General features: G+C 42.8%; 3 protein-coding genes and 1 long non-coding RNA gene across 7 annotated transcripts in view; 2 read left to right on the top strand and 2 right to left on the bottom strand.

Annotated features, from left to right (window-relative positions):
• The window catches only part of LOC310728923 (craniofacial development protein 2-like), a 288,545-nt gene that overhangs the window by 59,002 nt on the left and 213,901 nt on the right, over nt 1–15,642 (top strand). The gene's annotated exons all lie outside the window — the stretch shown is intronic.
• The window catches only part of LOC310728988, a 412,338-nt gene that overhangs the window by 219,383 nt on the left and 177,313 nt on the right, over nt 1–15,642 (bottom strand). The window lies entirely within an intron of this gene.
• LOC310728943 (uncharacterized protein) overlaps nt 1–15,642 on the top strand; it is a 105,683-nt gene that overhangs the window by 9,143 nt on the left and 80,898 nt on the right. The gene's annotated exons all lie outside the window — the stretch shown is intronic.
• The window catches only part of LOC310728933 (uncharacterized protein), a 71,427-nt gene continuing 56,485 nt past the window's right edge, over nt 701–15,642 (bottom strand). Inside the window, exons 2-6 of one of the 2 annotated variants that reach the window (XR_014534402.1) lie at nt 3,293–3,376; nt 2,842–3,177; nt 1,758–2,069; nt 1,568–1,609; nt 1,293–1,390 (exon numbers count right to left, since the gene is read on the bottom strand). Coding sequence is in view for 1 of the 2 variants with exons in the window: in XM_083546816.1 (XP_083402942.1) it covers nt 1,290–1,390; nt 1,568–1,609 (143 nt within the window). In the remaining variant the exon portion in view is untranslated. Of the gene's footprint in view, nt 1,391–1,567; nt 1,610–1,757; nt 2,070–2,841; nt 3,178–3,292; nt 3,377–15,642 lie in introns of both variants that reach the window. The other variant, XM_083546816.1, reaches the window with a different exon arrangement.

Below are 15,642 nucleotides of genomic sequence, written 5' to 3'. Positions count from 1 at the left end.
AGAAGAATGTGGTCATTTCTTTCCACAGACCTCACGGGTGATTGTTCAGTGCTATAAAAGTTTGACTCTTGGCAGGTTTTCTCAAATTAAATTCTGACAAATGATAGATAATTGTTTCATTCCATTTAGTAACATCAGCATTTGGATTTATTACAAAGTGACAGTTTAAAATAGTGTTATTGCGCCCCCTACTGGTTTTGCTTATTTCATTGTTGTTATAAATGATGTTTAATATTGTTTTTGACATTGCACGAGTTTTAAATATGAACCAAATGTTTGTGACAGAAATGACATTTGTATTTAATCTTTATAACAAGTTTGGATTGAATAAATCAGCTTGAGACACTTTTTATTTGCATTTAAAAAGTCGATGAGGATGTTGATTGATATCTTTAAGTAGCTCAGTAGCGCCACACCGCGGAAATCACCGTGAATTACAGTGCGGACACTCAGAGGCAGTTGCACAGATGGTGGTGATGATGATGATGATGATGATGGTGTTGGTGATTGTGAGTTTATATCCAATAGGAAGGGAAAGAAAAAAAAATAACATGAAAGAGAGAGAACATAAAAAAGAGAGCAAACTGCACTGTAAACAAACAGCAATAACTCTAAAACAAAAGAGCAACAGAAAACTAGACAAAACATCACAGAATCAAACTAAACAAGAGCAGAGACAAAGTTACAGAAACACGTGTGATCAGAGAGATAATGATTTTAATTGGATACAGAGTCATTTATCTGTAAATCATACAGGAGAAAAACTGTTGAACTTTTACAACTTTCAACTGTGTCATCACTCAGCACCCCATAATGACTAAATAAAATCAGAATAATAGAAATATCTGTATTTTGTTTTGATCAAAACCAGAAATATCATATGTCTACGTCTGAAGGTCATGAGTTCAAATCCCAGCTGCACCAAGCTGCCACTCCTGGGCCCCTGAGCACGACTCATATCTGAGTCAGTTATGTAAATGAGATAAATGTCAGTCGCTCTGGATACGGGCGTCTGCTAAATGCGGTAAATGTAAATATATGAAAACAATAAAGCACATGCTAGTAGCTGTAAGGTATAAAAAGCTCTTGGTAAATACTGAGTCTTTCTCATGTACTGATTTTGTGGTGTTTCAGCATCACAGCTTCATGTGAAGATCTTTCAGAAATGTTCTCCTGCATCTAATAGTACACTTGTTGATTTAAAGGAGACACACTGAGATCTTCCTCATGTCTATTATTCTGTGAGCTGGAGCTCCTGAGATCACTGGAGTCTCTGCAAGTTTATAAAATTACTCTGATTTTTCCGACAGAAAAATTGCAATAAAAATGATAAGAACAAAACACACGATGTAAATAATGATGATCACCAGGTTTCTTCCATCAGCTTCATCTGGAGACACAAATTATTTATTCTAAATATTATTTAATAAAATATTAAAAGGTCTGTGTAGAAATGTGATAAATCTTTTATTGGAGAATTTGACTCATATAGAGATTTAGAGGAGATGAAGATTATTAGATTTCATATTAATTATTAGTACAACAAATAAATATGATGTTTACTCACCTGGGGGAGCTGATGGATCATCTTCCCTCACTTCAGGTTTTTCTGTAGAGGGAAAAGCAATAAGAATTTTATTGTTCATTCTTTTCTTCTACACATTTTTACTTCAGAACTGCAGAATTATTTATTTTAGAACTGTGGAACTGATACTGTACGTGTCGTATTCAGCATCATCTGATACTAATCCACTTACCACTGACTGAGAGTTTAATGTTCTGCACCAACACAGGTTTCTTTGTGTCTGTCATTAAAATGTAGCTGCTGTACAGAGTTTCATCAGTAACACTGACGTTCTTCAACACCAGGGAACAGTTTCCTTTAAGCAGCTCCTCCTCAGGAACGTCCACACGTCCCTCATATCCTTTACACAGATCTTTACCCGGTCGCTCAAACACAATCTCATGACCAATACTCCATTTAACTTGAGGTGTTTGGATGGACAGATGTGTACAGTTACATGGCAGCACTGCTGTGGATCCCACCTGAGCTGATACACTCTAAAAAACTGTAGAGACACAAAAACCTTTTAGAAAATGGTTTTATATGAGAAGCATTAATTTTTTATTTTATTTTAGACACACACAGATCTCAGACAATAAGAAATATTGGAACTAAATATAACCAATAAATCCAGAACAATCAGAAAGTAAAGTAGAAAAACAAATCCTGAGCACAAGCAGGAACCGACAGCATGAGACAACAAACAGAAGACAAAGTGTGCAGTGAACGGTGAGATCTTCATCCACAAGTGCTAATGATCATGAAACGTGAATCAGGTGTAAAAACAAACATGAGACCTGCTGCAGTGGCTTGTGGGAAACAGAGTTCCTGTCCATAATCCTGACAATATTGTAGTGATCTGGATGGAGTTCACAATTAATGATCAAATCAAAGCAGAGTGTAAACTGTGCTCTGTGAAAACATCAAGAGGAGGAACTACAGCATCTTCCTAACCACCTGATAAACATCTGGATGCTGCTCTAACTGTCTTTGTGTCCTCGTCCTGTCAGCTCCATATCTGACTGCTTGTTTAAACTGTTCCATCCTGCAGGATCTCAGTCCTGATGCACATCTCCAATCACAACCAGATGACCTCTGACCCTTTCTGATTGGCTTTCTAGTAAATACAATAGTGAACCTTTTATTTATGTTTATATTTGTCTTTTTTTCACTTTATCTGTTAATTCTGAATAATGTGTTCAGATGTGAGCAAATATAAAACATCTGATACACTGTGACTTTTATATTTTATATTTTATGTTAAATAATTTTCTCACCATCGAGTTGAACGTTGTTGATTTCTGTTGCATTACGAGAATTTTTCATCTCTGCAAGTTCCACGGATCTGTAAAAACCATGATCAGTGATTCTGACGTCCTTCAACAACAGAGAACAGTTTCCTTTACGCAGCTCGTCCTCAGGAACGTCCACACGTCCTTCATATCCTTTACTCACATTTGCACCATTAAAGCTTCTCTCAAACACAACCTTATTATCAGCACGCCACTGAACATGTGGAGGTTTGCTGAAGACTTAACTCAGGTGACATGGCAGGAGAGCTGTGGAACCCACATGAGCTTCTACAGTAATGGGAGGATCTGCACTGAAGGGGTCTGTGGGGGGAAACATTACAATCTACATGATTTGGAGCATTTTATAAAAATTGTAGCATATTGTAATGAATGTGAGGACACTTGTGTGTTGTTGGACTTGAACCAGGTCACTCACCCACACAGACAGAGAGCCAGAAGATGGAAATAGAAAGGAGGATCATGATGTCTGGAAGACTCGTGTGGAGTTTTTACAGATTTCCTGCTACAAACACAAACAAAGGCAGATTATTAAACACATTAAATATAAGTGGAAGATCAGCTTCTGCAGAAAATCACACAAACAAGTGTTCACTGTATTAGTGTCAATTTTACACCCTGAAAAAACACAAATTCATTTTTCTTTCTTTCTTTCGGCTTCTCCCATTAGGGGGTGCCACAGCGGATCATCCGCATGTTTGATTTGGCACATGTTTTTACGCTGGATGCCCTTCCTAACGCAACCCTCCCCATTTATCCGGGCTTGGGACCGGCACTAGGGCTTGTGCAACCCTAATGGCTGGGGTTGGTTCCCTGACCGGGGAGCTAACCCGAGCCGCAGCGTTGAGAGCGCTGCATCCTAACCACTAGACCACCAGGGATATCACAAACAAATTAAAAATAAATGTAGATTCTAAGTGTTAAACTTTTCTGTATATTATAAATATAATAAAAATAATGTAAAATTAATGAAATTGTTAAATGCATTTATTATGAAACTCTTTTATATATTCATAATTAAAATAAACAAATGAGATTCTAATATTATAAATTGAACCTATTTTGAGGTGATTTTAACTTTTTTGTAGTACGAACATCAACAAATACAGGAAACAATTTGATGTTCAAACTACACTAAAACTCGTCCAAGGAGAGGACAGTGATTATGAAGAATGTGTCAGTGGCTCGGATGAAGACTTGATGACCCTGAAGACACACAAAGACATGGATGGTGATGAATCAGGTGGGTTCGTTTCCACAACCAAACCTCAGGCAGCAAAATACAACCATACAGAGAAAAAGCCATTTTCTTCCCACACCTCGAGGGTATATCAGCAAATTCATCACAGCAGAAATTCTTAAAATAATAAACAAACAAACTCATTTGTACAGTGTGCAAAATCGTTTTATTTGTGGAGAATCAACTGAATCTGAACTACACCAGGGCGTGGCTACAACTGGTGGGAGTCCCAAGTCCCCCTGAGCAAACATCACTGTACAGCAGTATTACTGCCATAACTGGGGAGGACAGTGTGTGTGGAGGATTGTGCAGGAAAAAGAGGGAGACATCAAGGGGACTGAGACAACAAAGGAACAAGGTCAAATAGTTTTAAAGAGACAAACTCAGAACAAAGAAAACACAAAATAATCACAAACAGCATGAATGATTAAATTAACATTATTAAATCATTAGAGAACCAACCACAGAGCCTTGAGTGACAACACAAGAGCATGAGATAGAACATTAAATAACCCAAAAATAGAGCACAGTAATAAAGGAAACAAACACACTAGAACATTTACATTTACATTTGCTGCATTTAGCAGACGCCCTTATCCAGAGCGACGTAAAAAAGTGCTTTGAGTCTCTAGTAATGAATAAATCTACACTGGTACGCCAGATTACAAACTTAATATAAATATAACTTTAGAATTCTACAAACTTGGAAAGTGCTGATTTAAGTATTTCAGGAAGAAGTATGTCTTCAGTCGTCGCTTGAAGATAGTCAGAGACTCTGCTGTACGGACATCTAGGGGAAGTTCATTCCACCACCTCGGTGCCAGAACAGAGAAAAGCCTTGAAGTGAACTTAACGCTCATTCTGAGAGACACGTAAAAGACTGTGTTGGTATTCCATGCAGTCGTGCATCTGCTTCTACTGCACTCCCATAGTGGACAATGTGATGGTGAGACGTTAATAAAATATTTAGATTTAAGATTTGAGTTGGATTTTACAAAAAGGTGTTTATGAAACAATTATCACTCAGTATAAGTCCAAATACAACTGCTGGATTTAATATTCATGATAAAGTGGATCTTATGTATGAAACGGAGTGAAATTAAATGTGTGAAAGGTGTCAATACTTATGATCATTTTCTCACATTTACTTTCTACAATCCAACTTCAGTTCACCTCCTCACCATTGGTGTCGCCATTTCCCCATTCTCGCCTTCTGTGTCTCCAGAATGTGTGTATGCAGCGCTCAGTTTACTTACACTTTACTTACAGTTTACTTACTGTCAAGTATGTTTTTATTAAATTACAGCCTTGGTGTAGGAAGTGGTATATGCATGTTCCCAGCACTGTTTTTTGTGTACACCATGTTTATAAATGAGACCGCAGGGACTGCAACGTAGATTAATGTTTTTGGTTCTGTGTGTGTCCATTATATTCCATTTTGCTGCAGCTCCTAAAGCTCATTAATAAATGGAGTTAACAGAGTTGTAATGTTGGGCTTCTTCTCTTTAAACCAAATACATGGTCAGCACTAATTTTTTCATTCTTTTAAATTCGGTTTATGATTTGGCACTAAATGGATCATAGATGACGCATGAAAAACTGGAATTTTCATGCGTCTGCAAAACCGCATTTGGCCCGAATTTTTATTCCTAAGGCAGTGCTGTTGTCAGGCTGCAGACGCGGAAGCCGATATAGTCCGATCATTGTCCTTTTATTTCAACAACCGTACAACACAAAAACACTCATAAGCCGTTGAAAACAACAAACAAAGACATCCGCTCGATACGCGTTGTCCGCTATGAGTTCGAATGTCCCAAGCATAATCCATAAAGCCTTCGGCAATGAGTAATCCAAGTCGGAAGTGGAATTCGCATATACAGCCGGCGGTCGAGCAGCCACGCGATTGTCCAGCTTGACAATATAACGACCGACAGCCTGTGACTCAAGAACGTGAGTTTATGTAGTCTGATCTTTCATGAGCCAAAGCTGTTGGTAATCTTGGGAAGCAGCGTGACTGCTATCGAGGGGGGCGTGGCAGGGTGGATCTCTGACAGCTACAGACGGGGGCGTGGCAGGGTGAATCCCTGACAGCTACAGAGGGGGGCGTGGCAGGGTGAATCCCTGACAGTACCCCCCCCCTCCAGGGGCGACACCTGACGCCCCAAAACCCACCTATGCCAGGCGGGCCAGGGCACTCCGAGGAAGGCCTCCTTAGACGCCTGGGAGCAACGGAGGCCTGGTGAGCATCCTCTGCGGAGAGCCGGCATGGGACAACACCTTGCAGGAGGATCCGGAATGGAGCCACGCCCTCGGTGCTGACGGGAGGCTGAGTAAAGCCCCTGGCGGGGATTGGAGCCGGAGCGACCTCCATGGCGGGGAACCGGAACTGGACGCCAACCATGACAATGACCGGGGAGTGGAGGACATCCCGGGCGGAGACCAGGAACGTCGTACCACCCTCTGAGGGACCTGGAGGACCGACGTCGCCGTCAGAGGGACCTGGAGGACCGACGTCGCCGTCAGAGGGACCTGGAGGACCGACGTCGCCGTCAGAGGGACCTGGAGGACCGCCGTCGCCGTCAGAGGGACCTGGAGGACAGACGTCACCATGCGGGGATCCTGGGGGCGATCCGTCGTCCTGAAGAGGACCCGGGGGCGAGACGTCGCCTTCTGTGGAGCCCGGGGGCGAGACGTCGCCTTCTGTGGAGCCCGGGGGCGAGACGTCGCCCTCTGTGGAGCCCGGGGGCGAGACGTCGCCCTCTGTGGAGCTTGGATGCGATCCTTCGCCCTGCATGGAGCTTGGATGCGATCCTTCGCCCTGCGTGGAGCTTGGATGCGATCCTTCGCCCTGCGTGGAGCTTGGATGCGATCCTTCGCCCTGCGTGGAGCCTGGATGCAATCCTTCGCCCTGAAGAGGACCCGGGGGCGAGACGTCGCCTTCTGTGGAGCCCGGGGGCGAAACGTCGCCTTCTGTGGAGCCCGGGGGCGAAACATCGCCTTTTGTGGAGCCCTGGGGCGAAACGTCGCCTTCTGCGGGCGCTGGGGGCGAAACGTCGCCTTCTGCGGGCGCTGGGGGCAAGCCGTCGCCTTCTGCGGGCGCTGGGGACGAGCCGTCGCCTTCTGCGGGCGCTGGGGACGGGCCGTCGCCTTCTGCGGGCGCTGGAGACGGGCCGTCGCCTTCTGCGGGCGCTGGAGACGAGCCGTCGCCTTCTGCGGGCGCTGGAGACGAGCCGTCGCCTTCTGCGGGACTGTGGGGTGAGCCGTCGCCGTCGGTGGAACCTGGGGGCAGCGGTTCAACTTCCCTTTAGCAGTCCTGGAGCCGGGGTGAGTGCACAGGGAAACCCCTGGGCGTAGGGGCGCTCCTTGGGACCCTTAGGAGCAGATCGGAGCCAACTGAGCAGCCTGGAAATGAGGTGAAGCCTGCCTGGAGATCCACGAGCGGAGAAGGGCTCGCCTGGAGGTCCACAACATCAGTGGAGCTCTCTTTGGGACACTGAAGCGGAGACGAGCTCGTGGGGTCGCTCGGGGGCGGAGACGAGCTCTCGGGAGGAGCCTGGAGCGGAGACGAGCTCTCGGGAGGAGCCTGGAGCGGAGTCGTGCCCTCTTGAGGAGCCAGGAGCTGGGCGGAGCGCTCTGGAGGGACCTGGAGCTGGGCGGAGCTCTCTGGAGGGACCTGGAGCTGGGCGGAGCTCTCTGGAGGGACCTGGAGCTGGGCGGAGCTCTCTGGAGGGACCTGGAGCTGGGCGGAGCTCTCTTGGAGGTCCTGGGGCGGAGCCAAGCTTTCCGTGGGCGAGATGTCGCCTTGGAAGGGGCTCTGGGATGGGGCGTCGTCTGGAGAGGGACTCGGAGGAGTCACTTCGCCTTCTGTGACCGGAGGTGTCGGCGCGGCGCTCTCGTGACGACTCTGTGGCGGGAAAGCATGCTCCTGGAGACTCTGTGGCGGCGCGGCGCTCTCGTGAAGACTCTGTGGCGGCGCGGCGCTCTCGTGAAGACTCTGTGGCGGCGCGGCGCTCTCGTGAAGACTCTGTGGCGGCGCGCCGCTCTCGTGAAGACTCTGTGGCGGAAGAGCACGCTCCTGAAGACACTGTGGCGGCGTGGCACGCCCACGGGAACCTCGGAACAGAGCGGCACGCCTGTAGAAACTCTGTGACGGCATGGTGTGCTCGCCGACGCTCGGAGATGGTGTGGTGCGTCCACGAGAACCCCTGAACACAGCAGCACGCTGGTAGAGACCCTGAGATGAAGCAGCCCTCTCATCAAAACATTGGGGCTGAGCTGCAGGCTCATGGGAGATCCGGCACGGAGCCGCGTGCTCTTAAGAACCTTGGAATGGTGCACCTTCCTCCTCAAGGGGACTGTAGTGGAGATCCACCACCTCTATCCCCAACTTCCCCAGAAGCAGCCCGCTGAATTCGGCGAGTGAGCCGAATTTGCCCCCTTTGGCGCTCCATAGTGAGCTGGCTTTGGCAAGAACTTCTCCAGACAGGAGGGAAATACAGAGGGCAATCTTGGCTCGTTTGGAAGGAAACCGGGAAATGTTAACAGCCACATACTCGCCGATGCCTTGCAGAAATCCGCCCAATTCGTCTTTTTTCCCCGAGTAACGAGCCGGTAATCCCCTCGCGCTCTCTGAGGGGCGTGGCGCAGCCGCGCTCTCATGATCCGGCTTCTGTGGATCTGAATCGCGAGAAGCGGCACTGAGCTTCCGGAGGAAATCCGAAGCCGGGTTCAGCTGCCGATCCGTTGCGGTCGGAATCGCGGAATGGCGAATCCGCGTTCGGTATAGGTCGATCGTTCTGTCAGGCTGCAGACGCGGAAGCCGATATAGTCCGATCATTGTCCTTTTATTTCAACAACCGTACAACACAAAAACACTCATAAGCCGTTGAAAACAACAAACAAAGACATCCGCTCGATACGCGTTGTCCGCTATGAGTTCGAATGTCCCAAGCATAATCCATAAAGCCTTCGGCAATGAGTAATCCAAGTCGGAAGTGGAATTCGCATATACAGCCGGCGGTCGAGCAGCCACGCGATTGTCCAGCTTGACAATATAACGACCGACAGCCTGTGACTCAAGAACGTGAGTTTATGTAGTCTGATCTTTCATGAGCCACAGCTGTCGGTAATCTTGGGACGCAGCGTGACTGCTATCGAGGGGGGCGTGGCAGGGTGGATCTCTGACAGCTACAGACGGGGGCGTGGCAGGGTGAATCCCTGACAGCTACAGAGGGGGGCGTGGCAGGGTGAATCCCTGACAGCTGTACTCCAACGACTGAAGAAACATGGCTATGGGTTGATGCCCCGGGTTGAAGAGACGCTGGCCAGCTATCTTTCCCCAGAGGTTGCATCGTCTCTTAAGAGAGATTAAAAATGTAACTATTTAGCAAAGCCTACACATAACACACATCACATCATAACCTTGTGCCCCAGTACATTTGATCAAATGCACATTGTCAACTTGTGCTGTTAATATCATGAACAACAGCTACGCTAATTCCTCTCCACTGCTTCTCTTTCTCTCCCCATCCCGAGGCATCCTGAGGTTGCTCCAGCCCCAGTCATGTCCCACCTTTTGAAGATTGTGGACGTTTAAAGAAGTAGATGCCGACCCCGCAAACATCCCCATGTAAGATAAGATATATCTTAATTCGTCCCACAGTGGGGAAATTTCTTTGTTACAGCAGCAAAGGAAAGAAATAAAAATAAATGCAAATATATAAAAAGAATATACACATACTATAATATACAGTATATACACAGTACCATGTATACTGTAAATACAAATAAGGGAAAAAAAGTACGTATTGCAGGCAAAATATTGCACATATTTCAGGTAATATTGCACACAGGTAATGTTATTACACAGTTAAACAGTAATAACAGTGTGTGTTATGGTGACTGGTTTACTGGGAGCAGCTTTGATTATAAAGTCTAATAGCAGCAGGGAGAAAAGATCTTCTGTAACGCAGACACTTAGGATGTAACAGTCTGTCACTGAAGGAGCTGCTCAACGATGAAACGGTTACATACAGGGGTAAAAGACGTTCTCCAGCAATGATGATAGTTTTGCTACCATTCTCTTTCCTCCCACCTCCCACCATATAGAGACGTACCAGCACCAATTGGATCCCACTTCATATGGAGTTTGGACACTGGACCTCCTTGAGTGTTTAAAGGCTCTGGCATTGAGAAGCTGGTGTTGATTCTGTGATGATCGCAAATGTTGAGCTATTTTATGAGTTGCTCAGTAGCTCCTAGTTTTATAACCACAAATGGCTGTATAAGACTGTAGAAAAAACATCACTCATAATCACACACTCCAGTGCTCATGTTAGTTCTCACTCTCCAGTGTTCTGTATTGTTCAAGGTTTTATGATCACACTCTTGATGTCACCCAAATGAGGATGGGTTCCTCTTTTGAGTCTGGTTCCTTTCAAGGTTTCTACCTCATAACATCTAACTGAGTTTTTCCTTGCCACAGTCACCATGGCTGCTCATCAGGGACAAACGCACACCATTCACCTTAACTCTTAAAATTCTGTAAAGTTGCTTTGCGACAATGTCTGTTGTGAAAAGCGCTATAGAAATAAACTTGACTTGACTTGACTTGACTTGCCTCTACGGAGAGGCATTTATGGCTAATCCTATTGGATCTTTCTAGTGGAATTGGGCTCCACTGCTGAACGCACCTCTAATGGCAACTCGCCTGTTCGACTAATTTCAGGAGGCCAAGAAACAGTCTGCGGCATTCCAAAGGATCCTCAAATGTTGCTCTCATGGGAATGCTCGGCGGGTGCAGCCCCAAGCACAACCCAGCTCCTTCTATCAGTTGGGGGGGGTACAGAAACAGAGCATTGCTACTTGCACGCCCCTTACGAGGAATCCTTATGATACTCTGGGATGAAGACCCGTGAGGTGACCCTGCCATGCTCAGTGCTTCAGGGCATGGCCAGCTCCAGAGAGCACTCTCCTCAAGCTCCGCCCAAAATCGTAGCGGACCTGGAGAACTCGCCTCCTTCGAGGCTCCTTGAGCTGCACTAGAGCATAGACCCGGCTCTAGGCGCACCAGAGGTGAGTCTCGAGATACTGATACCCTTAAGGGACTACTTGGCAGCCTGGGAAGCTTAGCCAGATGTGTCTGTATACAGAGGCTACACAAGTCAGTTCGGTCTCGTCCAACCTGGTGGGACCCAAGCAGGCTCTGATCATGGAATAAGAAATAGACAATCTGAGAAAGAAGGCCCTTGATGTGGTCCCTCCATCAAACAGAGAGTTCAGGTTCTATAGCTGGTACTTCATAATTGTCAAAATGGACAGAGAGTTGCGTCTATTTTCAATTAATTTTTATTTGTATAGCGTGTTTAACAATAAACATTGTCTCATTGTTAAACCATGATCAGTATTTTAATGTTAAAAAATTATTCTTCTTTAATTATTCTATTCTATTCTAATTTTAATACAGAATGATTCTAACTCAATCTAGCTTTTGCATTGTTAATCCGACCCATAATTTATGAAAAACTCGTACTTGTTGCTTATTCTACCCAAATTGTGGCATCTGATTCGGATGTTAAAGTCACAAAAAGAATGTTTGAAAGCATCAATAAATCGAGACCTGAACATGTGATTTTTTGGAAAAGAAACTCCAACAAGATGCACAGAGAGAAATCCATCATTCAAACCTCAAAGCACCAGTTGTACCCTCAGATGTTAATGTGCTCATAGATATGTGTAGTTCCTCTACATTATCACTTTTTTATTTAATGTATTTTATTTTGGATCCACCTACGTGCCAAAGTGGACTGAATAAAACTGTTATTATTGCTAAAAATAAATACATTAATTGTTATAATTATTATACAGTAATTGTGGGCTGGGTACATTAGTACTTACACACTGTTGAAGAAATTCATTCTTTTTTGGTGTCATGCTGTGAAATGCTCTGTAGACTTCATAACGGTTCAGCAAGACTTCATGTTTTTGCTATTTGTTTCTACATATTTTATGTATAAAATCCTATTCTGAATTTACATTAACATTTTTATATTGCATGTCTGATCATGTTAACAGAAGAACTAAACATCACAAGTGGGTGCAGTGTGGAAGAACATTTCATTATTATCATCTGAAAAAAGAGACTCAGAGAAATGTTTCAGCAACAGATTGTATTAAAAAAGAAAAAACAGAATTAGAATGTGATTAGTGCATGTAAAGTACAACTTAAGTATATTTCCTTTTCACCTGGGAACACATTTATGAGGGGAACAGACTCCACTGATGTAGGTGCCATGTAGGTGGTATTTCTAGCTGTTCTGGTAAACCAGCATGTTGCATGGTTGATCTACAGTGTAACTGTAAACTACTTGGTGTCCAAAAGCCACTGAAATAAAGCAGCTTCCAGTCAGAGGCGCCAGCCGCATTCTTTTGCAATCACAAAGCAGCAGCCAAACAGTTTGTGGAAGAACTTTAGCACCAGCAACACCATCAGTGAAGTCTATATTGGAGTTCTAGATGATGTTTGCACTGAGTCCATGCAACCAACACTGACTGTGAGAAATGTGAAAGTGTCTTTGCTAAATACAGAAACTTCATCAATTAGTTCCTGAATTACTGAAAGTGCTTTAAAAGGTGATTATTATGAACATAGTGAACATGAGGGAAGAGTTTTGTTACCACTGAGTATTTGTTTATTTAGAGTTTTATTGCACAATGTACAGGTTTATCTTGCTGAAAAGACGTCCAGTGTGAAGTAGTTTTATTTATTTGTGTTCAGTTTGCACATTTTTATGTTGTAAAATAAATCTAAACAATCATTTGTGGGTTATAGATCACACACAAAGGTTTCATGTTGATACTTAGATAGAAAAGAGGCAAATCTGTGTGATTGTGTAAAGAAGATTTAATATATGCTGTGAAAAAGTAAATAAAAAAGAAGAAACTTATTTCTGAAAAAGATCAACTGCTATTAAACCCAGAGGAGGGAAGTAATGAAGTACAAATAGATTTTTCTGGTATCAGTATTTTACTCCACTATTTATTTCTCAGACACCGTTTTACTTTCACTCACTTTCACTCATTTTTACACAAATATCTGTACTTTCTACTTCTTACATTTTCTAAACCGGCTCGTTACTTTAGTTTTAATTTGCTGATTTGGTGACGTTTTTTTCCACTGAGCGCCGATTTCAGCCCACCAACAGATTTCCTGTCATTGTGCATCTTTTTCAATCCGCTGGTGTATAAAGTCCTGTCTCTCACTCACCACAGATGTAGACTAGATTACAAAGCTAAGAATCAACAGGCAGAAAGCAACAAGAAGTAAAGCTAACGTGGATGAGACAGAGGGAATCAGTGATGTGAACATGACTGAGAACAGAGAAATTCCTCATCACCTGATCATCATCATCATCATCATCATCATCATCATCATCATCTTTACTCTGCTTGTGTTCTATATGTGGATGTTCAGCCTGGATACATTCATTAGGTAACAACATTATTTATTTGTTTTGTATTAATATATATATATATATTTGGCTGTCAAAATTAAAATGATTTTAAACGGCACTAGATTTTATTAACACGCTATCAATTCAGCGCATTTCTGTTTTTACCATTTTTATAAAAAATATAAATACATAAATAAATAACAAAATATAAAAGAGGTGAAATTAAAACCTCCAGCAAAACATACATTTATTCACAATGTCCTTTCTTTACTTAGATATAAAATAAATAAATAAACTCCACCGAAAAATATTTTTAAACAGAAAACTTTTGTTTTATTTCTGCGCCAAGTCTCAAATCAAACACCAAATCCACCACGATTCACACAATTAATCCTCTGGGTGGCGTTTTGTGGGTTTTTCCCTCATAATGGTGAAACAAACTTAAATTACTGTCTTTATTGATCGTACAGATAAAAACAATACATTATTCAAATCTGTAAAATGTCTATGATTATATATATAAAAGCTTCTTGACTTGACTTGAGGTGCAGTTTCTCCGGTATCACCTCATTAACTGTCCGTGTGGAAACATAGTAAAGGTTCAGTTTGGTGTCCTGATGATTTACGTCATTTAAACCACCATTATTATTTTTAAATATTTACAAGAGTTTTTTGTCTTCATGCTCCATGTTGCATCCATATTTCTTCATGTCCATGTTGCTTAAAATATTACAACAGGAAGTATTAATATATGGTACATTTAGAACAGATAGAAATGTGCGTTTAAGTTGCGTTTAAATATTGAATTTGATTGACAGCCTCTGCACACTGTTAGAAATTGCTGTTAATTTACGTCAGAATTTCAACAGTATAATAATGTTATGTTCAAAAGCAGTACATTACTGTTTTATTGTTGTTGTAAAATGACGTAGACACAATATAACGGCATTTTGCTGTATTTATTACTCAGACGAAATAAAACATTACTATACAGTATTTTTGTAAACTGCAGTGAGCACACGGGGACTTTTATCCGTCTTCATAACATTAACAGGTGAGTTCTATTTTGTTTGCGCGACAAAATTCATTACATTTGCTATGGCAGCTAACATGGACATTGGAAGAGAATCTTTCTTCTATTTGCTCATTTTCAGTGATTAATACGCCAAATGCACCACTGTGGTGTGCAGCTGGATTTCAGACCCGGGTTGCATTATTCTCAATCACCGGGTGAGTTTCATTCAGCAAAATATTTGATAATCCTTCTGTAAAGTCAATTTTTCAAACTCCATTGCACTGAAATCACATTGTCTTTGTATCACGCTAAAATGACTGGTGTTTTCCGCTGCTTTTCTGAAATTCGTGAAGCCTCCACCCTTAATTATCGGTGTTATTGTGTTTTACTTTTTGCCCAAAATATCTGCGTGCTGTAGCTTGTTTTCTTTCCGGAATGAAAACTGTTCTTTATACAGGAATATACTTTGCTATATGTTCTCTGTGAGTAATCATTTCCCCTTCACTCTAGCTCTAAACACACACATTTGTTTTTCAGGTGATTAATCGGGATAAATCCGGAAAAGAGCACAAGGCTGTAGGAGTATCAAAGCGGACGTGTCTCCAGTCTACTTAAAAAATGTATAGATTTTAAGTGGGACTTTATATAAGTAATACACACAGACACACACAAACATCGCATACACACACTCACAACACACACATTACACACATGCATATTCACTCAATAATACTGTATATACTTGGGTGTTTTCTGTCATTCACTTTGTCTTAATTTCCAGAGTAATTTATTTTTTTACATTTAGATGTATTTCCATACATGTAATAAGCTTTGGGCTTTTGGATGACCATTGTTTTTATTTTATACAAATGTTCTGTAAATAATAATCTGTGTTATTTTCTTTAATGTTATTGAGGTTTTATACTAAGACAGTTTAATAATGAAGAGATGTTTTGAAACAACTCTCTAAAGCTGATTTACATCTGTTAAAGGGTACATTTATACACGGTAGTAACGTGGTGTTCTGTAGGTAAACTGGGGCAATTTCTTAAATCACAAGG

The sequence above is a fragment of the Silurus aristotelis genome (assembly GCF_946808225.1).
Source record: "Silurus aristotelis genome assembly, chromosome: 7".
Taxonomy (NCBI): domain Eukaryota; kingdom Metazoa; phylum Chordata; class Actinopteri; order Siluriformes; family Siluridae; genus Silurus; species Silurus aristotelis.
Note: the sequence above shows the minus strand (reverse complement) of the source record. Positions and strands in the feature narration are given on the sequence as shown.